This window comes from Bos mutus, chromosome 11 (genome assembly GCF_027580195.1).
Source record: "Bos mutus isolate GX-2022 chromosome 11, NWIPB_WYAK_1.1, whole genome shotgun sequence".
NCBI lineage: Eukaryota > Metazoa > Chordata > Mammalia > Artiodactyla > Bovidae > Bos > Bos mutus.
In genome coordinates, this window is record NC_091627.1 from 76,922,396 (window position 1) to 76,946,277 (window position 23,882).

General features: G+C 37.8%; 1 protein-coding gene across 1 annotated transcript in view; it reads right to left on the reverse strand.

The window, feature by feature from the left end:
* The window catches only part of MSH2 (mutS homolog 2), an 82,643-nt gene that overhangs the window by 55,849 nt on the left and 2,912 nt on the right, over positions 1–23,882 (reverse strand). Inside the window, exons 2-7 of the mRNA XM_005895625.2 lie at positions 19,923–20,077; positions 15,811–16,089; positions 14,802–14,948; positions 11,910–12,059; positions 11,110–11,243; positions 744–943 (exon numbers count right to left, since the gene is read on the reverse strand). Coding sequence (XP_005895687.1) covers positions 744–943; positions 11,110–11,243; positions 11,910–12,059; positions 14,802–14,948; positions 15,811–16,089; positions 19,923–20,077 — 1,065 coding nt within the window. The remainder of the gene's footprint in view (positions 1–743; positions 944–11,109; positions 11,244–11,909; positions 12,060–14,801; positions 14,949–15,810; positions 16,090–19,922; positions 20,078–23,882) is intronic.

Sequence of the window (23,882 nt, forward strand, 5' to 3'; positions counted from 1 at the left end):
GGACAGGGGAGCCTGGTGGGCTGCCGTCTATGGGGTCGCACAGAGTCGGACACGACTGAAGCGACTTAGCAGCAGCAGCAGCAGCAGTCCAAGGAGATTCAAGGTGGTTCATTCAGCTTAGTAGCATTGTGATTGATGATTTGTACCTGGTCTTAGTGAGGCCCCAAGAGGGCTCTGCTGTGGAATCAGAACAGGAAACCTTCCACAAGACCAGCAAAATATTAAAAAGTCCAACAAAACTGTTTAAAGCTCCCTGGTTCCAGGGTGTTCTCCTTACATTAGTGGTCCCTGATCTGAGAAGGTGCACCTCATCAAGGACCTTTCCATAGGTACCAGAACCTAAGCTCCCTGGCCCCACTGCTCTGACAGCTTTTGGCTCTGACACATTATCATTACTCTAGTGTGGCTGCCAGACTGCATCCTTTCCCTGTAACAAACCAAACATTCATAAGCACTATCATTTTGGGTCTTGTTAATCTTCTTCATCAATCAAATCCTGATTAGCCATCCTTGTTAGTGCAAGAGACCTATTAATAAACCTCGTAATCCTAATATTCATTTCTAAAAAACAAAAATTCTAAACTGTCTCACAACTTTTGGCTTCTGCAATGTAGCCAGAGGGCAATACCAACCTATTATTAGGAAAACTTAAAGATGAGTTACCAGAACCAGCTTTAAAAAGGACAGCACATTTGCTAAGTATATCTGGAGTGAAGGAAAACAAAAACAAAATAATTTTTTACCTTCATATTTTTCCAAAGCCTGAATAACATTAGGGAGTTGATTTATACCCTGATAGAGTCGGTAACAATCTTGTAAATTTGCTGCTTGTCTTTGAAATTTCTTGGCAAGTCGGTTAAGATCTGGAAATCGACGAAGTAAATCTTCTTGTAAATTCTGCCTCAATTCTGCATCTTCTACAAAAGCTTCTACCAAATTTAATCTAAAATAAATATTAGAATTAATCTTTTAATATTTTGGTTTAGTTGTATATTACTTAATCTTTAACATTTTATTTAATTCTAATAAATTACATTTGAATTAATCTTTAATATTTTAACCTTCAGGATTAATCTTTAATATGAAATTAAAATTTGTCAACTAGGTGCATGTCTCAACTCAAAAACTCTATGTAAGAAGTTTGAATTTATTTTGAAATGTTACTTTTTGTAGACAATGGAAAAGTTCCATAACACTGTGATATAAGCAGTATCTAATCAGTTAATATCCAAATCTCATTATTGGGACTCCATTGATATTGACACATTACTGCACATGTAAACAATGATCTTTAATGAAACAAAATTACAATTCAAGAATGCTGCCAAACCCAGTATTTATCAGAAAATCTTATAAATTCAAAATGCAGTCTAAAATTACCATATGACAGTACAAAGCCAAAATTTTCTAATTAAAAACTGAACTAAGTTTACTGCTTCCCAAAATCAATAAATTAAATCTTAGTTTCCAGAACTATAAAACATGCAGCTAATATTGCTTTTATAATTAATTGGAGTTAGTGGCTTTCCATTTTTTTCCCTGTAATCCACTGCAAGAAATATACTTTTACACCATGACCAAGAACACCCATGCACAGATGCTGTAGTGGGCAAAACACGCTACCTCAAAACATGCCATGCTAGTGTCTGTAAGGACTACTTTGGTCCGTAAGGACTATTTTAAGTTAAGAACAACTGAGAGGAAGCAAAAACAAAGAAAGCTCTTTGCCTGTCCTTATACAACCAAAAGCAGGACATGGATTTACACAGGTGCCCCTCCCCCACACTTCTTCTTTACCAGGAAGGACAACAATTAAACTCAAATTTAGACCCTTGTCACCCTGGCGATGGCACCAGAGGAACCTATGTAACCCTACCAACTATCTTTTATCGACCGTTAGCCTCCCATACATTTACCTTCCCAGTTTGTAGCCTAGAAACCCAAAGTCCTTCTCCTTTGCCTTGTCACTTCTTTGAAAATGTAGTGTTCCTTTGCTAAGGTGCTATATAAGCCCAAGTTCTAGCCAACCCTAGAGTTACTCATCCTGGAGTGCTCCCAAGCATAAACTTCTGTTTGTTTTCTTATTAATCTGTCTCTTGTCAGTCTAATTCATAGGGTCACAGCTGAAGAATTAGGAGAGTAGGAAATTAGGAAAGAGAATAATTATTTAGGAAGAATTAGGAAAAAGGAATCTTCCTCCCTGACAACATATAATTAAAATAGGTTTCACAAGACAAAACCTACTCTTACTAGATGTGGTGCACTCTTTTATTTTGTATTTAACTTTTCAAAAATGCTGTTTATCACCTGCTACACTAATTTCACAACCTACCAGTGGGTCACAATATGCAGTTTGAAAAACTATATTGTAGATAGTATTGAAGTATTAATAACAGCTGAAAGGTAAACTTCAAAAGGTAGGCCGTGGGCACAGCCAATGATCCTAGGTTTAGAACACTATCAGATGAATAACCATTTTCCTTTAATCCTCAAATTACAAAGAAACAGGGAAAGGAATCAAATGAGTTTTCTAAATTTCTTTTTTTCTGATCTCTCCATCAACATTTACAATTCCTGCATCATCATCATGTTCATCTAGCATGTCATATAAAGGAAAAAATACACTGCTTCTGGAGTAGTCATATAATGATAACAGATATTAAAGCAAGACTTCACAACCTTGGTGATGTTGACATTTAAGCCGGATAACCCCTCTGTACTCGATGAACAGTGGGTTTGAGTAAACTCCAGGAGTTGGTGATGGACAGGGAGGCCTGGCGTGCTGCAATTCATGGGGTAGCAAAGAGTCGGACATGACTGAGCGACTGAACTAAACTGAACTGAACCCCTCTGTTGTGAGGTGTTGTTATTCTGTGCAGTTTAACAGCATCCCTGAATTTTACCCACTACCCTCTTCCCAGACTAGCAATTCAAAGACGTCTCCAGACACTGCTAAATGTCCCAGAGGAGGCAGGGCGGGGGAGGGGGATAGCCCCTAGCTAAGAGTCACAGGATTAAAAGATTTTGAAGTAAAAAAAATAAAAAATCAGCTTTTAAAAGATGAAAATAAAGAGAAAAACAACAAACTCTATAGAATGTCAAGATAGTTGCGAGGGAGTTGGTAGTAGATATATTCACTGTGGCAAATGCCAAATTAGTGGGAACATGATTGCTGCCAAACTTGTATTGTGAACCAGTCACAGCCTGTATGTACAAACAGAATAATTCGGGCACTTACTGCTCCAGAAAAGATTTCTCTGGCTTGTTTGTACTCTAGATTTTAACAAATAAAACTGAGTTAAGGGATGCAACCAGATCACACGGTCCAATAAGGCAAACTTGGGCCTTCGCAGCTAGTTCTCTGGCTCTAGCTGGGCTTCTCTGAGTTTGGTCCAAGATCACACACATCAAAATCACTTGGAGGTGGGCCCAAGGTGGGACCCACCTGTGACACTGCAATGAGTGAGTTTCTCAGGTGATTCGCAGGCAACTGTTTGAAAAAAAGTCTGAGTCCTAAATGTCACAAGAAATTTCTGAGTTCTCATGATAAAGCAGGAAGAGAAGTTTAAGGGGGTCAGGAAACGGATGAAAGTAACCTGATGCTGGATGACCTACCTCATGTTTCTTTTTTTCTTCTCTTTCTAAAACTCGTGTATCCTTAGGCTACTCTCCGTAAATGGTAAGAATACTCTTGGAGAAGATATTTCCTTTCTTTTTTTTTTTTTAATTTAACTTTTTTTGCCACACCACACAGCATGTGGGATCTTACTTCCCCAACCAGGGGTCCCCAATCCACACCCCCTGAAGTGGAAGCATGGAGTTTTAACCCCTAGATTACCAGGGAAGTCCTATATAGAGAAGATATTTCTGATCAAGACTCTCCCTATGATTCTTTACTGTTCTATGAAATATCTTATCACTGTTTCCTCTAAACCTGATCACAGAATCTTCAGTAACCAACACTGCTCAAGAGCATAAAACCCCATAGAATAGAGAGCCCAGAAATAAACCCACACACCTGCGGTCAATTAATCTTCAACAAAGAAGCAAGAATACACAATGGGAAAAAGAAAGTCTCCTAAGCAAGTGGTGCTGGGCAAGTTGGACAGCTGCATGTCAATCAATGAAACTAGAACACACGGTCACCCCACACACAGAAATAAACTCAAAATAGCTTAAAGACTCAAATATATGACATGAACCATTAAACTCCTCCAGGAGACTGTAAACAATAACATTCTCTGACATAAATCCTACCAATGTTTTCTTAAGTCAGTCTCCCAAGGCAGCAAAAATAAAAATTAACAAATGGGACCTAATCAATCTTATAAACTTTTGCGTGGCAAAGGAAACCATAAACAAAATGAAAAGACAACCACAGACAGACTGGGTGAAAACTTTGCAAACAATGTGACCAACAAGTGCTTATTTTTCAAAATTTACAAACAGCTCATATACAACTAAATAACAAAAAACCAAACAACCCAATCGAAAAATGAGCAGAAGACCTAAGTAGACATTCCTCTAAAGAAGACATACAGACAGATGGCCAACAGGGACATGAAAAGATGCTCAACATCACCAATTATTAGAGAAATGCAAATCAAAACTACAGTGAGGTACTACCTCACACACTGGTCAGAATGTGCATCACTAAAAAGTCTACAAACAAATGCTGGAGAGAAAAGGGAACCTTCTACACCATTGGTGGGGATACAAGTTGGTGCAGCCACTTGGAAAACAGTATGGAGGTTCCCCAGAAAACAAAAAATAGAATTACCATATGATTCAGCAATCGCATTCCTGGGCATATACCCAGACAGAATTAAATAATTCAAAAGGCCCCACGCACCCTTATGTGCACAGCAGCACTGTTCTCAATAGCCAAGACATGGACCTAAAGGTCCATCCACAGATGAATGGATAAAGAAGAGGTGGCGTGTACGTACGTGTGTATGTACACACACACACACACACACACACAATGGAATACTACTCAGGCATTAAAAAAGAACAAAATAATGCCATTTGCAGCAACATGGATGCAACCAGAAATTAACATACTAAGTCAGTCAGAAAGAGAAAGACAAATACCATATGATATCACTTACATGTAGAGTCTAAAATATGACACAAACGAACCTATCTACCAAACATAAACAGACTCATGGACATAGAGAACTGACTTGTGGTGGCCAAGGGGAAGAGGTGTTAGCAGATGTAAGCTATTACATATAAAACAAGGTCCTACTGTATAGCAAAGGGAACTGTATTCCCTATCTGATAATAAACCATAATGGAAAAGAATATAAAGAAATATAAAACTGAATCACCTTGCTGTACAGTAGAAATGAACACATCATAAATCAACTGCAATAAAAAAAAAGGAACATAAAGTTCCAGTAAGAGTATTAAGAAGTAAAACAGCAAGAGAATGAAAAAGCTTCTACAACACATAGGACAAGGCAAGATACACAGTCCCCTCAGTCTTTGGTCTGGGTCTCATTAAAAGTCTAATAAATTGCTAGTTTCACAAGTCTATTCAATAAGCCATTACAGAAATAATTATAGTATTAGTTTATGTTCTGGCTAACAGGTTTTTTAAAAAAAGACTGCTCTACTGTTTCCATGACAATGCCATTTTCAAATCACAATTTCAGAAGTACCAAAGTTACTGTTGGCAAAACAAGGTATACTTGTCAATCCTACTCAAAATTACTTAGCTGTCACAATCTGATACATTAATTTTCAAACTGACTAGAATATAAGATCATTTTGGGGGTCAGTTCATCTCTAAAATTTCAAAAGAATTATAAAATTAGTCGTGAAATTTTTGATATTTTAAATTTACCATTCTTTCCATCCTTTAAAACCACCATTTCTGATCTCACTGTAAGAATAATTGGCTGGAATTTCACAACAGTATATTTATATAGCTGAGAATAAATTTGGTACCTAAAGAACTACAAGATTGTGTCTCTTCTTTATCTGTTCTTTACATGGTTTAATACAGACAGCACCACTCAATCTGCGACGTAGGGTTGAGAAAATTAAAAAAGAAAAAAAAAAGGCCAAACATGTAAGAGAGGAATATGCTTTCAAAGAACATTGAATCTAGTGAAGAAGGACATGTCTGTTCTTACAGTTAGTGCTGAATAACAAATGAGATGTAAAATGCAACAAAATGTGATACAAGAAAGCAGAGAACTCCCATTGGAGCTTGGGAACCACATTTTGATCTCCACTATCTCCCAGAGTTGCTCAAATTCATGTCCATTGAGGTAGTGAAGCTGTCTTATCTCATCCTCTGCCGCCCCCTTCTCCTTTTGCCTTAAATCTTTCCCAGCATCAGGGTCTTTTCCAATATTCTGAAGAGTCAGGATTTAAAGAGATAGGATTTTGAGGAAAATACTTGGGAAGGAATGGTGGAGCAGCAACAGCAGAGACTTGGTGGGAGAAGAGTACAGGACACAATAGAAGAAAACTGAAGGAGAGAATAGAAAAAAAAAAAAACCTGTAACCAGAAGCAAAATGAAAATGTTGCCTTTGGAAAGGAAAGAGTACTATTTCCTCTTGTGAGACAGAACCAGGGAATAGAAAACTGAAAATATAGATACATTTTGAGACTGTAAGAATCAGGGAGGAGATCATCTGTTTAAGTGTAGGAGAATACAAAATGCTGCGCTGGTCACTGTAATAAGTCATGTAACAAAAGTGACACCAGGTAGCAGTGAAAGCTAGATAGCTTGAAAAGGACAGTGGATTCAATTTGCATTGTGTGACCTCTCCAGCAGCTTTTAATAGAGAAAGAGGGGCCAGTTTGACAAAGGGCCAATGGGGCAAGAAATTCTATGTCCCCCATGAAAGCACTGGAAAAAGGGTTGCCTTTGTGGTACAGGCTGGATAGGAAGGCAAATAAAATTCAAAGGGACTAGCAGATCAGTCCAGAAAAACCAGAATAAGGGGTTTCACTAAACCTGATCTGGAAGCAGAGAAAACAGTGGTGGGAAGGCAGTGGAGTGACAGCCCTCCTGTTTGTCCTGAGGCCAGAGCAAAGCTCTGCTGCTTCAAAGAAATTGCACTCACCGTATGACCTCCAGACCTCTGTTTCCACACAACACTCACTACTAACTGAAGACATCCTTGCACAAAAGGATACTTAACATAACCTGGAAAGAAATGTAGGTCTAAGTCTGAATACAACCCCGGAAGTACACTGCCTCAAGAAGCAAGATATACTATCACATAAGCACCACCACCATTTCTACATTTACAGGAACTACTTTTACTTGGAGACATATTTCAAATAAAACTGCTATTAAATGTCATATAAAAATAATATTAAGCTAGAAGGCAATAAGAATACCAAATTCAACATGTGCAAGTGGTATCATCAGCAACTTCATGAGTGAACTATGTCATATGCTAACATATATTCGATGTTCTTTAAAGAAGTCTAACAACAACAACAAAAAAGGATAACTCATTCAGGCTTCACATAAATCTATGGAAAGGCAAAAAGCAAAAAAAGTCCTAAAAAATTAAAACTAATGGTAACAGTCCTAGTGCCACGTGAAAACCTGAGGACTCTTAATAGTAACACAGACAGTATTCTTGCTATAATTCCTAATTTGACTATTAGGAAGAAATACCCAGAAACTCACTTCTTAAAGGTAGTAACATACCAATTCTCACTGGAGATTAAAGTACTTAAGCCATTGCTGCTGCTGCTGCTGCTAAGTCGCTTCAGTCGTGTCCGACTCTGTGAGACCCCATAGACGGAGCCCAACAGGCTCCCCCGTCCCTGGGATTCTCCAAGCAAGAACACTGGAGTGGGTTGCCATTTCCTTCTCCAATGCATGAGAGTGAAAAGTGAAAGGGAAGTCGCTCAGTCGTGTCTGACTCCTAGTGACCCCATGGACTGCAGCCCACCAGGCTCCTCCGTCCACGGGATTTTCTAGGCAAAAGTACTGGAGTGGGGTGCCATTGCCTTCTCCGACTTAAGCCATTAGCTAGCTATAAAGTATTGCCAGTGCAAATAGGTTTTAATGAATGGAAAAATGAGCATTACCACACATAAAATGATTCCACAGGTTTAACTTAAAAGCCAAAATAGTACATTTCATTTCTGATGTTAAAATTCAACTTGGATCAAATTAAACACAATTGATAGAAGCAAGAAATACAGTACAGCGATGAAAGGCTTGGGCTCTGGAGTCAGGCCAGACAGGAGCCAGTCTCCACCACCTCTCAGCTAATGAACGTGAGATACTTAGCAAAGTGCCAGGCAACCAGTCTTCTCTTCCTCCTAAGAGCCTGACAATGACTTAAAAGCAATCCTATTTTCATTGTTATTTCTGAACCTATCACTGGGCTACAGCTCTGGAATAGATGTATCCATCAAACTCAAAGATCTAGTCACGACTGTTCCTCTGTCTGCTCTAGTAAAAATAGAAAACAGAAATCTTTGCTTTCCTTAACAGAATTCCCTGCACAGCCACACACTTTAACTCCTCACTTAGTTTTAAAAGGGTGGAGTAGAGATTTCCACCACCTCTCTGCTAGAAAATCACTGCAAAACAGTGACAGTAAGAACAAAAACTTGATTTGATACGCAGCTCTGAAGAAAAACCCATCTTAATCTTAAATGCTTACAGAGGGAGGCAATGAGAACCCCAGCAAGGCATAAACTAGAAGCATGAGGTATCACAGCAGGTGGAACTGAGAAAGGCTATTTAACAAAAAGGAGACTGTCCCAACAGAAGTCTGCCTTAAGGAGTATAACTTTGTCTTCCTGCTCTGTGGAATTTCAGCATTGGGCCTTGAAAACCACAGACCTTCCTAATTGCTGGTAAAAAAAAAAAAAAAAATCTCCCCAAGGTAAAAAGGAGAAAGTATTTCCTCATCCTACAGGTGCAGAAAAGCAGATCATGATCTGAGTCAGAAAGCCATTCTCACAAATCGTATTCCTAATTAGTCAGTCTTGTAAGGGTATCAGATTTTGGAAATTATTGCTATGTCCTATGAAAATAACCTTTAATTATAGCCAAAAAATTAATTTTGGTATCTTGCCTTCTAAATAGCTTGTTACTCTGGTAACAGTAAGTGATGTCTCAGGTTTTTGAAGGGTCCAAATACAAGCACACTCTAGCTGTTAAACCAGAAGAGGACCACTGACACGTGCTCTGTCCCTACAAGCCCAAAGTTAAAATGCAACCAATGACCCAGAGCATGGGACTTAAACTACCTATCACTTCAGAAACAACAAAAAGATGAGGGAGAATGGATATAAACTTCTACTTGTGCAGGCACAGACTTTCCATGGAAGGATACTCAAGAATCTGATTAAGACCAGTTGCTCCCAGGGCAAGTGTTGGCAATTCACACAGAGTACAATAAGAAATGTGTCCCTGCTGCTGTGCAGAGGCCCTGAGGAAGGCAGTCCTAGGAAACCGGGAGATAGGAGCAAGAAACTCAGCACTGTATATCCTTCTGTTCCATTCGACATTTGACTTATGTAAACATAGTTAGTCACAAATAATTAAAATAAAAACCTGTAAACTGCCTTAATTACTTGCAAATATCCAATCCTTCCTATTTCTTATTTTGTTACTAAATCCCACTCTTCTTCTCCAGCAAGCCTGGCTTCAGGAAGTTATCTTAGCATTTCAACTTCCATATTTTCAATGATATATCAACATATCCACAATTTGCTGACTTCATGAGTTATTTTTATTGTAAGACCCTTTAGAATCCACAGGATCAATGCTTAGCTTGGTAATTATCTGCAGGGTGTCTTATGATACTGATCAACTATTTTATGTTTGCCTGGCATATATATATATAGTCCCAAATAGTCAAGGGATCATCACACTTTTTGGATACCATCAGAATTCAGTAGGTAGACAACAAATTCTTGAACAATCTGACAACATCAAATCTATAAAATTACTGACTCTCTTTTATCTATTCTGACAATATATCTAATTTACCAAACTGAAAATGTTAGGTATACAATAAGGTCATTGAAATAACCTAATTATTGAAAAAGGTAAAGTATATCCAATCAATAAAATATTATGAATTTATAAAAAATGCTGAATATGAACATAAAACAGCAACACTAAAAAATGCTTATGTAATAAAAGCGCAAGTGGGAAAAAAACTAGGACACAAAACTATATTAGGATTACAACTGTGTTTTTAAAAACTATCAAACATTAAGAGTGAACTATAGAAAATTATTTTACTTATATGCAGTTCAAAAACAGGTACAACTAATTAATCTATGAGGCTAGAAAGACAGTTATTATCCTTGAAGTGAGGAGAGGCAGCAACTGTAAGGATAACTGAGAAGGGTTTTGGGGATACCAGTTATGTTGTTTCCTGACTTATGTGTTGTTACCAAGGTATTCACTTTGTGAAAACCCATCAAATTGCACCTTTAGGATTTGCGCTTTTATGTGTATTACACTTCATTTAAGTGTTAAAACTTGTATCTAAAACAAAAGATAAAAATAAAACATACTCCAATGCTACTCACATTATATGCAGGAGTATTATATCGTTTTTTATTCCCTCAATTTTAAAGATTTTCTGAAATATGTTTAGGCTGCCTTAAATTTTTTCTAGAATAATAAAGAGTAAGTGCTTCCTTTGTGCCAGACCTTGTTCAAAGTACTTTAAATACATGAAATCATCTAATCCTCATAGCAACCCTAAGGAGGAGGTGTGTTATCACTGTCATTTTAAAAGGGAAGAAACTGCCACCCTGAGGTTCAATAATACCCAGTATAACACATCATCTAAGTGGAAGAGCTCAATACGAACCAAGGTAAACTAGCTCCAAAGCTCCAATGCTCTGGGACATTATACCTACACCACCTCTCTAATAGAAGTTTACCTTTTTATAGTGAAGGGTAAAAAACATAATCAAGAAAATAAGTTAATCAATCTAAATCACCACTACTCTACTACTTTATTAACTTTCTGTGCAGTTAGATGCTAAAATATGGGTACAAAATTGCATGTTGTAATAAGTGGTATAAGCATATGGAGTGACTGGAAGTTAGTTTACAAAAGTGTATACTTTTTTTTTTTTTAATATACCTCTCTTCTATTCTGTTCTTGTCCATAAGAGGCTGCTTAATCCACTGGTTAACCAGTCTTTGTCCTTGAGGAGTTTTGCATTTATTGAGCAATGCAGCCAGAGACTGAGAACCAGAAGTATCTTCAACAGAACCCTAGTAAACAAAAATAAAATAGGAAAGTGGCAGGCTCATTAGTGACCTTACTATGCCATGAAAAAGGATTACTTAATTTTAGAACAAGAACACTTAACATTGGGTACTCCCTGGTAGTCCAGTGATTACGAGTCTAAGCTCTCAGTGCCAAAGGCCTGGGTTCAATCCTTGCTTGGGGAATTAAAATCCCACAAGCCTCATGGGAAAAAAAAAAAAAAACCCTTCACTCCCCAAACGTGTTACAACAACACAAAACTTAACGTTCTTCAAATATTAAACTGAAATGTACACAGAAGCTCCTTATCTGAAAATCAGACTTTTAACATAATCTGATTTTTTAATTTTAATCTGATTTTTTGCTGTATATTTTTCCCCAAAACAACACTTTATAATTACTGCAGTTTTAGACATAAAACTTCTTAAAATATAATTTTTAAAAACTGCTGTTAATACACAATTTACTGATACAGTCAGGACAAATTATATTTATATAGTTTGCAATTAGAAAAATACAGTAATTCAAAACTACTTAAGTATAATATTTCAAAATATTTAAGCTCCTTATTAAAAGTCTTATATTCAAAAAAATAAAATAAAATAAAAAATAAAAGTCTTATATTCTATATATAAAAGCAAATATTTTTAACTGATGTATTTTTTTTTTACCTGGAAAAGGTTAAGGGCTCTCACTGCTGCAATATCCAATTTCATGTACTGGCTGAAGTCAAAAGTAGTCAGTTCAAACTGTCCAAAGTTTGAGTCATCTGATAAGAGTTCTAAAAATTTGATTACTGCAGACAAGGAAGAAACTGCAACCTAAGATTAAGAATTTAAAAGAAAAGATGGCTATCACTAGAATTCTAGAGATTTTTTTAAAAAAACAAATGGTAATATGAAAATAAATTTCAAACATCATTTTTCCTGGTATTTTTTTCCCAATTCAAACCAAGAAAATCAGACAAAGTTTAAATAAACCTTAGACTAGAAAACGATTTTCAGGAAGTGAAAACTTACTGTAATAGCAACAGTATTTATAATAGCCAAAAGGAGAAATTATGCTATTGTCCAAGAGAAAAAAGGGTAAAGCCTGGCATGTTCACACTGCGGAATACTACATACAACAACCACATCCAACAATAGATATAAGCACAAACAATCCACTACAATAGGTCACAGTACAGATTATCTCACAAACATGACACTGAATAAAGGAAATCACAAGACACGATCTTTATGAGTCCATTCATATTAACTACAAAAATAGACCAAACTAATTCATACTGTCAGAGGTACTAATGGAGGTTAACAAGCGGAAGAAAACATAAAGAGGGTCTTATGATCCCGGTACTATTCTGTTTCATGGGTGCTGGTTATGTGGGTATTTATAATTCATAAAAATTTAGTTATACACTTATGATACATATACTTCCTTGTATATATATTTAAATAAGAAATAACTGTCTATATTGCTACTATAACATAATAACATAAAGAAGCTAAGGACATTAAACTGATAGCCCAATGAAAATTCTACTTATATTTGGTACCAAATTCATTGTGAAGGTGCGTATGTTTCATAATTGATAACACAGTCATCTATCTGCCTCTGCCAAATATGTAAGAATCTCCTGTTACGTCACCGTCAGGGACAGATGGTAACAATTTTTAGTAGCTCTAAGATGCTTGTGTGCATGGTCAGTTGCTTAGTCATGTCTGACTCTTTGCAACCCCACAGACTGTAGCCCACCAGGCTCCTCTGGCCATGGAAATATCCTGGCAAGAATACTGGAGTGGGTTGCCCGAGTCCTCCTCCAGGGGCTCTTCCCACCCAGGGATCAAACCTGAGTCTCCTGCATTAGCAAGTGGATTCTTTACCACTGAGCCACCTGGGAAGCCCTCAGTAGCATCTTCCAATTTTCAACACTACAGTAATTTTCTCTAATACAGCTTTTCCTTGACTTACGAGGTTACATGCCAATAAGCCTATCATAAATAGAAAATGCATTTAATATCGTTAACCTACTGAACATCATAGCTTAGCCTCATCTGCCTTAAATGTGCTCAGAACACATTAGCCTATGCTAAGTCACTTCAGTCGTGTCTGACTCTGTGCAACCCCATAGACAGCAGCCCACCAGGCTCCCCCGTCCTTGGGATTCTCCAAGCAAGAACACTGGAGTGGGTTGCCATTTCCTTCTCCAATGCATGAAAGTGAAAAGTGAAAGTGAAGTCGCTCAGTCGTGTCCGACTCTTCGCGACCCCATGGACTGCAGCCTACCAGGCTCCTCCGTCCATGGGATTTTCCAAGCAAGAGTACTGGAGTGGGGTGCCATTGCCTTCTCCGACATTAGCCTATAGTTGGGCAAAATCACCTAACACAAAGCCTACTTTATAATATAGTTTAATAACTCAAAATTTATTGAACACTGTACTGAAAGCAAAAAACAGAATGGTTCTATGGGTACAGCATGGTTGTAAGTGTATCAGCTATTAAACCCTGTAATCCCACAGCTGACAGAGCTGCTGCTCGCTGCCCAGCAGCACAAGAAAGCTGCACCAAATATTGCTAGCCCAGGAAAAAGCCTAAATTCAAACTATGGTTTCTACTGAATAAATATAACTTTTGCAGCATTGTAAAGTTAAAAAAAAAAAATCGACAGTTGAACCATAAGTCAGGGAATGTCTGTACTGGGATTATTACTCATACACAATGGCTTTTCATTCTGTCACACAAAGAAAGTAAAACAGATAAACTTAGTTTATAAGGATCAAACTATTATGTGATAAGTAATCACTGTAAAATCATGATATAATAATAGTCTCAGTTTATTCTGGTTTGAAGTCAATTTTGAAAATTATAAGCAGCTATAACTTGCTCTTATTTAAATATACAAATTTCTATTTTACTTGTCAGTGATCCACTGACATAACCATTTGAAATAACCATTCAAAAAGGTTTCTAATATTTTACATAAAAATATAACTCCCAAACCATACTTTCTTCAAAGATTTGAAAAATTGAAAATAAACTTCAACCATTGTGTGCATGTTCATATCTAACACTGAACACAAGCAGTGCCAATTTTTGAGCCAAACTGTTTAAATGTAACATTTATTTTGCAATTACTATGCACTGTGAATATTTCCATCCTTATTACTTTCTAATCTCCGCAACAATCCTTTAAGACATAATGAAGCTGAAGTAATTTATTAAAAACCTCACAGATCCTATATTATAAAACTTTAATAGTACCAACTATCTCACCAACCTACCTACGTGACTATCTCACCTGCTTAGCTGACAGTAATCAGGCTCTTTCTGGTGAAACCAGTAAAACAATAATCTCTTCCTCACCCCAAGGATATATGTTGTGTAAATATAATGAAGTTATATTTAAGATTATGTTTGAATTTTTCTAGTCATTTTCACAAACTTCACCACAGATTAAACTAAGCTTAAAAATCAGTGATCCATTTTAGTCTTTGAAATATAGATGACAGAAGCAGCCTTGTAAACATCACTATTCAGGGGTAAATTCACATTTGTAACCCACGTACCTGGTTCTCCATTTCTGGCAACACAGCACTATTCACCTGTTCTCCCTTCTTGCCTTTCAGCAACCGGTTGAGGTCTTGATAAATATCTTTTGTGGAAAAGTCAGCTCTTTTTCTTTCTGTGATCAAAATTCCTCCTCTCTGAATAACCTGTTTTACAGGAAATATTTTAAATTACTAGGAGAACAGCAATACAGAAAGTTGTGCCACTGACAAATATAAAGTAACAACAGTTTAACAAACAGCTTATTAACCCACATTATATTGTTACACAACAATACATGAAGAAAATGTTGGTAACATGTATTTTAAAAATATATAAATAAAATGTTCGTGGAAATCCAAAATTAGCCTTACATGAAGCTTTCAAAAAATAGTCTCAGTAGTAAAAACTATCAACAGAATGATACTCGGGGAAAGTTGCCTAGATACTATTTATGCTAAAAATGCCCATCACAGATTTGCTAACTCTCAAGTAGTTCTTATCGTATTTGAGGCTCACAAGAAGAAAAGAATCCTTAAAAATCTAAAATAATAAACCAGATACGTATACAAACAACAAAATCAGAACTTTGCTAAAATAGAAGAATCAGAAAAATAAAAGAGGCTAAAGTTCTACTCAAACTATTAAGAAATAAATAATCCTGAAGAACTGGATCTTATTTGTTACATCCATGCTAAATATGGGCATAGTTTTTTATTTTTAAAGGCCCTACATCACCTCTTCCCGACCCTGCATCCCTCAACTGTGAAAGCACTTCTTTTATTAACTGTGATCCCTTTAAGATGACATTCAGTTCAGAAGGAAAGAGAGGAAGGGGGGAGGGGGAAATGATCTGAGGGAGAACAAGTCTTAAGGAAAAGCTGGAAAGTCCTAATAAAGATACAAAGTTTCTGTCAAAATATGTTGAAAGGGTTCTGACTTTTAAATTTTTCTTAAATAAAACAGTATCATGTTACTTTAGAGGCATTCCCAGCCTTGGATTCTCTATCATAGACTCCATTCCCTTACCTGCCTCAGTTTTCCCATGTCTCCAGCAGTCTCCCCTCCTGGCATAACACACTCCTTTGGTCCAATCTGAATCAGGAGAGCCTCCAGATTGGAGAACTGATCATTATCAGGGAACTCACACAGTCCCAGCTTCCTCTGTGTGGAGTCAACATACCCAACTCCGACCTGTCTTTGACCATCGACTGTAGACATTTTAACACCCACAACACCAATGGAAGCAGACATATCGTTGTTACCAAAGAGAATATCTTCAAACTGAGAAAGATTACCTGGAGAGGCCTAAGCAAAAATAAAGAGAAATTTTAAGAAACTGTTCAATGTACTTTAATATTTCACTAGCTCCCCACTCCAGTACTCTTGCCTGTAAAATCCCATGGATGGAGGAGCCTGGTGGGCTGCAGTCCATGGGGTCGCGAAGAGTCGGACACGACTGAGCAACTTCACTTTCACTTTCATGCACTGGAGAAGGAAAATGGCAACCCACTCCAGTGTTTTTGCCTGGAGAATCCCAGGGACGGGGGAGCCTGGTGGGCTGTCGTCTATGGGGTCGCACAGAGTCGGACATGACTGAAGTGATTTAGCAGCAGCAGCAAACAAAAATTACCCAACCTAGATGAATTTTATTAACATTTTCTTACCAAACAAAAAAATACTTATAACCATGTATTCCAATTAATATTACCATACTTTCTATAAAGTATCCCCCCTAATTTTCCATAAGAACACTTGGGCAAATCTCAAAACAGCAGTATCAAAAGTGATTTTCAAAAACAAAAAAAGTGCTTTTCAGTTTGAAATGTGGCAGCTAGGTTTACACTCACTCATTCATCAAGGAACCCAAAGGGATAACCCTCTCAATGGTATGCTTACATTTCTACAGTCTGCCAAACTACCTATTGGTTACACGTATTAGAATTTTCACTGAGTAGTTATATCACATATCGCATTATTAGCTTAAATATTAACCTTGGATACTCATGTCTCTATATCAATATATTTGTAAAACGCATATTGTTCTAGATCAATGATTTCCAAATAAAGGGTCTTTGACCTATTTTCAATATTTCAAAAAGATGAGAAATCTCTTTAAGAATATACAAGGCAACTAAAGGGCTTTTTTCTTTGCTTTTGGCTCTACTTGTGTCAATTCGGTGGGTTACAGCAGTTCAACATGATCAGAAGCTGACAGCTGCCTGTTAACATGAGGCATTTCTGGGGCAACTGACGGACCACAGTATGAAAACTGACATAGTTAGAAATAGTACAAATGAGCAGTGACAGCCAAACTTAGGCAACCCATAGGCATCAATAGTTCTTGGATGTCTTTAGCATCATAACAGTATCTTTTCACAATATGGTTCTGAATATACTGTAACTCTGTATGAATCGATTAAAATCTGGATCAAAAATGACATGGAGGGACTTCCCCAGTAGTCCAGTGGTTAAGACTCTGAGCTTCCACCACAGAGGGCTTGGGTTCAATCCCTAGCTAGGGATCCTGAATGTCTCACTGCTACTGCTGCTGCTAAGTCACTTCAGTCGTATCCGACTCTGTGTGACCCCATAGACGTCAGCCCACCAGGCTCCACCATCCCTGGGATTCTCCAAGCAAGAACACTGGAGTGGGTTGCCATTTCCCTCTCCAATGCATGAAAGTGAAAAAGTGAAAGTGAAGTCGCTCGGTTGTGTCCGACTCTTAGGGACCCCATGGACTGCAGCCTGCCAGGCTCCTCCATCCATGGGGTTTTCCAGGCAAGAATACTGGAGTGGGGAATGTCTCACAGCTCAGCCCCCAAAAAGAAAATGTTATGGAAAACTGTTATCTGATACTCAAATTAAAAAGCACTGATTTACGTTTAAAAGCACAATCGTAAACACCATATTTTCACATACATACTTCAGATTTACACACAGGTTATGATGCATATCTTTAAAAAAACCTTCAAAAGTGAATCAATAGCTAATAAAGTTGAGTTTTTGACAGTCCTTGAAAATGGTAAGACTGGTAATCCCTGAACTAGATGGTACTAAGGTCCCTTCCTGCTCTGAACATACTACTGAGGACACGGGAAAAAAAGTCATTCACAGGAACTTCCCTGATGATCCAGTGGTTAAGACTCCAAGCTTCCACTGTGGATGACACCGGTCTGATCCCTAGGCAGGGAAATAAGGTCCCACATGCCACTTGGTGTGTCCAAAAGTCAAAAAAAAAAAAAAATCATAGAAGTCAACTACCCTAAATATCACTAATACTTTACAACAGAATCAGTAAGCTAAAAATTAAGATATATCAACTTTAGCAGCTTGTAAATCTGAACTTCTTAAAATGTCAGAATGAAGATACTACATTTTAACCTGATCAAGATACACACTTAATGTTTTTCCCCCCCCGATCTAAAAGCTAGGAGTTAAAACAATTCATCTAAAAGGATTCTGATGACACAAAGGAGTGAGGTGTGAGGAGCTGATAAAACAGTTAATCACCTAAATTCATGATTCCACATTTTGGTGTTGTTACTAACTGAGCTCTGTGTAGAGTGAGATAGAAAAACATCATGTTTTGGTACCCTCAATTTTCTATTAAAATCTTTCAAGATGTAGGATAATACTTTTAAGTCCCACTTTTCTCAGTAAAGCAGCAATGAAAATTCTAAGGAAACTCCATCATAACGTGTGTGTGTGTGCACACCCATGCTCAGTCATGCTCAACTCTTGGTGACACTATGGACTCTAGCCCACCAGGCTCCTCATCCATGGGATTTTCCAGACAAGAATACTGGACTAGGTTGCAATTTCCTCCTCCAGGGGACCTTCCTGACCCAGGGATCAAACCCGATTCTCCCGCATTGGCAGCAGATTCTTTACTGCTGAGCCATTGAGGATAATACTCTCAGTTCCACTTTTCTCAGTAAAGTATCACTGAAAATTCTGAGGAAACTCCGTAACACAGGATGCTAAATTCTCTCAGATGTAATCTTCAGGAAATGTCTACATTTTCAAAGGTGGGGGGGTGTGGTGGTGGGAGGCAACATGGAAGGGATATTGAAGAGTATTATTCTTGGGGCAGCACCAACATCACATGTTTAAATATTGCACACACAAAAACTTTCATAGGCCTTTCAGGTCAGAAAACATCTTGAAAACCTTCTCATTTTATGTTTATAAAGAAACAGATACTGGAGAAGGCTGGGAAATCTGCCAAGATCACCCAGAGAAGAAAAGAAATGAGATGCACCAACTACAAGCCCAGAGCATTGTCCCTCGCTTACCACGTTTATTCCTTTGCAAGGATAAATCTCAACTCCCCAACATTTTAACCTTTATCCCGTATTTATGTGCATGTATTGGTTTAGTCACTAAGTTGTGTCCTACTCTTGCAACCTCATGGACTGTAGCCCGAACGCCTCCTCTGTCCATGGAATTCTCCAGGCAAGAATACTGGAGTGGGTTGCCATTTCCTTCTTCAGGGATCTTCCTGACCCAGGAACTGAACCAGGGTCTCCTGCATTGCAGGCAGATCCTTTACTGACTGAGCTACAAGAGAATGTACTGTGTGTGAACAAAAACATGACTTTACAGACTAAAAATACAGTCTTCAAGTAAAACAAGCTAGCACAATCATCTCCATGAAGGCATTAGAAGCACATCAACAAGCCCTTCTAGACACACCTAGGAATGTGATCAGCATTAAACAAAGGTCCAGACTTTTAAAAATTACAGTCAAATGAAAGAGAAAGGAATACACAAAGAGCAAATACATTACAAATGTATATAAATGAGTTTCCCAGAACATGCTAATTGTGTGATATTACTTCAAAAACAGTAAAAATCAAATTTCCTTTAATGCTGGCATTCAACTTTACGTAAAAGCTATTAATTACTTGGGTTTCAGTGACAGTGACAAAGCTCAGAGTACTCATACTCATAAAGATTTACTGAATTTCTGAATTGCTATTAAACTGTGATTTTAAAAACCACATGCTAAAGAATATTAAAGTCTCTCAAAGGATTTTACTATCACAACCTGGCTAAAATATTAAAGCAACAGAGAATTCAATTTAATTTTTTTCTATTCTTAAAAACACAACTAAATTTAAAAGGAAGATAATTACCTTAAATGCCAAATACCAATCATTCTCCTTGGAGGCCTTATTTCCAGCTCTGTTCTTATAAACTTCAACTCTGTACTGACGAACTAGAAGAAGATCTTTTACAAAAGACTCAAAATTCATTTTACTAAGCACAACACTCTCCAGAGTCTTTGCTCCTAAAGAAAAATATTAAAAATACAGGTTACAGATTTCACGATTTAAAGTCATAAGCGTTCAAGACCTAACACAATGCCTCCCTCCAAGCTATGTTGTTTTCCCAGTAATTCATTCACCCAATAAACCTATTTCATGTCCCAGGGATTCTAGTAGATGAACGGTATAATACAGTGGATAAATACAGCCAGATGGCTGGATGGCATCACTGACTCGATGCACGTGAGTCTGAGTGAACTCCGGGAGTTGGTGATGGACAGGGATGCCTGGCATGCTGAGATTCATGGGGTCGCAGAGTCAGACACGACTGAGCGACTGAACTAACTAATATATCAAAATAAGAAATTAAGATTAAAAAAATGAATAAATATATATACAGCTGATGCTACTTTTTTCATCATCTGTTTTTAACAAGTTTGGATAAAAGTCTTATATAACAACTATTACAATAGTTATATATATAATAATAATACAATAGTATTTATATAATTTTTTCAGAAGGTCCATAAAATAAATTACTAATTATGATAAAATGTTCTGGTAACGTAGTTCAAAAATTGAAGGTTCAAAAGGTACATCAATTCACCACTGTCCCCTACACATTCCGTTTACCACCCCAGTGTTACCAGTTCATAGAATGTATTTCCAAACGCACGCACACACAGGCAAATATAAAGCACTGCTTTTTTTTCTTTTCTATAACTCCACACTATACATACTGTTCTCTTTTTTTTTAACTTTGATATGGTAGTCTAAAAGATTGTTCCACCAGTACATAATCAGATTCTTTCTGTTACAGCTGCAACGTTTCAGTGACCCTCAGGAAGTTCTATAATTAATCTCTTAGTGATGGACATATAGGTTTTCCCAATTTTTGTTATTACAACAGGTTACATGAATAATCTTGCATGTGTTTCATTCTCTAAACATTAGAGTGTAAGTGTGAGATAAAGTCCTAAAACTGGATTTTTTTCAAAGGATGATATGTGCGATTTTTATAAATATTGCCAGACTATCCCCCTTGGTTGGCTGTACCAATTAACACCACCATCTGTAAAGTATTAATGCCATTTATTTTCACTATCCAGTCAACAGAGTTTTAAAACTTACTGGTCTTCATCTCACATCACCCGTTCTCAACTGGGGAAGATCTTGCTCCCCTAGTGGACACTATCTCTGTCTGGGGGCATCTAAGTTGTCACAACTGGGACAAGGGAGTAATAATGGAATCTAGTAGGGAGAGGAGGGGATGCTGTTAACCATGCACAGGCTAGCCCCTCACAGCAACAGATTAACTCTTTGGTCAAAAATATCAACAGTGCCAAAGTGAAGTGAAAGTGAAAATCGCTCAGTCCTATCTGACTCTTTGCGACCCCGTGGACTGTATGTCCATGGAATTCTCCAGGCCAGAATACTGGAGTGGATAGCTGTTCCCTTCTCCAGGGGATATTGCCAACCCAGGGATCGAACCCAGGTCTCCCACATTGCAGGAGGATTCTTTACCAGCTGAGCCACATATTACCTAATAGTCTTAGATGTATAGTCTTAGACTACAGGGTCTCATTTTAGTTTTGATTCATAAATAACAATGTCTTTACAAAATAAATAAAATCACCCGCACTATCAAATGGAATTATAACTCAATTTTCAAATAAAACAGTTAATACCAATTATTCACTTAAAGGTAATTCAGAATATACTTGTAGGGACTTCCCTGGTGGTCCAGTGGCTAAAACTCCATGTTTCCAATGCAGGGGGCCCAGGTTCACTCCCTGGTCAGGTGATTAGATCCCACATGCTACAATAAAAATCACCATTAAAACCCAGTGCAGTCAAATAAATTTCAAAAATAAAACTACAGAATATACATGCAGATTATTCTGACAAGTCTGGATCTTATGAGAGACTTAATCTAAATTTAACAATAGATTGTATCAAGCACAAATATTAAATACAAATACAAATTAATTAAATGACAGAATACAATTATTTTGTACAGCGCAAGACACAGCTGATACTTTCAATATCATTTTACTAGTTACATAAGCAGTGGACAAGCACCCCCGCTGTCACAGACACCCTGAAAACGGGCTCAAATCTTGCTTCTCTAAAGTTATTCCCTAGAACATTTCTTATGATCTCATCCAGGACCAGGTACAGGGACCAGGTGGCTATCAAAGGAGCAGAGAAAGCCAAAGGAAGAACACAACGGACAGATGACAAATGACTTCAAATGTGGGAACTGTGACAAAATGAGGAAAGCACAAGGTAAAAGGAAAAGCTGGACTCACTAGGTCAGAGGGAGCAGCCACTGGACTCAAGCCACTGCTAACCTGCCCAGTTTCCAACTACGCAGAATTTTCAAAAGAAGCTCAAAATCTGAATGTTTTCATGAAACCACCCAATTTTTACAATATAGGCAATTAATTCAAACTTTCAAGAAAACATTATTTAGGTTGCCAGTTTTCGACTCAGCAAGTAAAACACAGCCACATTTTTAGACTTGAATAGACTACCTTTCTTTACCTTGCATGTAGAAAGCAAGCTGCATGAAAATTACATCTACTCTGAATGTTACTCCTTCAGCAAAGCCTATACTCACATTCTCAAGAGGCATATGAGAGATATAAGGTCTACCCAGGCTGCAAGTCTCACTTCTCCCAATTAAGACTCACTCAGGACCAGAACTTCAGTGGAATGGTAGGCCCCATTTAAACTATTTCCTGTTTTTGCCTAGCACATAGGGTGACTAGGTAGTCACCTATCCCACCCATCCCACTTTGCCCAAGACTCTCCAACTTTCAGCACTGAAAGCCCAGCACCCCAGGAGCCCTCTTAGTCCCAATGCAAACCAGAACTATTGGACAACCTATTGGCTCATCCAGTTGAATACATAAGAAACATTATTTATGGACTTCCCTGGTGGCTCAGATGATAAAGAATCTGCCTGCAAAGACGGACACATGGGTTTGATGCCTGGGTCAGGAAGATTCCCCTGGAGAAGGGAATGGGTAACCACTCCAGTATTCCTGCCTGAAGAATTCCATGGACAGAGGAGCCTGGTGGGTTACAGTCCATGGGTGGCAAAGAGTGGGATATGACTGAGCAACTAACACTACACTGAATATTATTCATATGATGAAATATTATCATAAAATTTGCTCTTGGAAAGCACTGAACCACAGTCAATACAAAATTAGAAAGGAATTTCTCCCAGAGATGTTTATAAACGCCACTGTAATTATCGGTCAACAACTTTCAATAAATAGAGCAATGAGCTTCAAAACACTGTTATATCATCCTTTAATTTAGAAGGCAAAACATAAAGTCCAACTCAGCAAAAACAATTCTGGGGAGAGAGGGAAAAAAACACTGGTCTGGCACATAATTCCGAAACAATTTTTAAATCAGCCTAGTAGGATGTGCCAGCACGCTTGTCTGGCCAGCACTGATTCGGAATTTGAATGCTTAGCACACATGAACAAGCACTCTCAGATCCACAAGCCCCAACACTTTCTATTATTACATCTATTTGCACATCAAAGTTATCTGCCTGGCCAAGGGCAGAGGCAGAGCAATCCTGTCTTTCTATAGACACACTCAACAGGAAAACACATTCACAACAGCACTGCCTTATTTTGGCTGTCTATCAAGCAGCATGAGGGATCTTAGTTCCCTGACCAGGGGTCAAACCTGTGTCCTCTGCAGTGGAAGCACAGAGTTCTAACCACTGGACCACCAGGAAAGTCCCCAGAGATTTCTTAAAAGTGGTGGGTCAAGAGGCAAATGAGGTGATTCCCCTCCCCC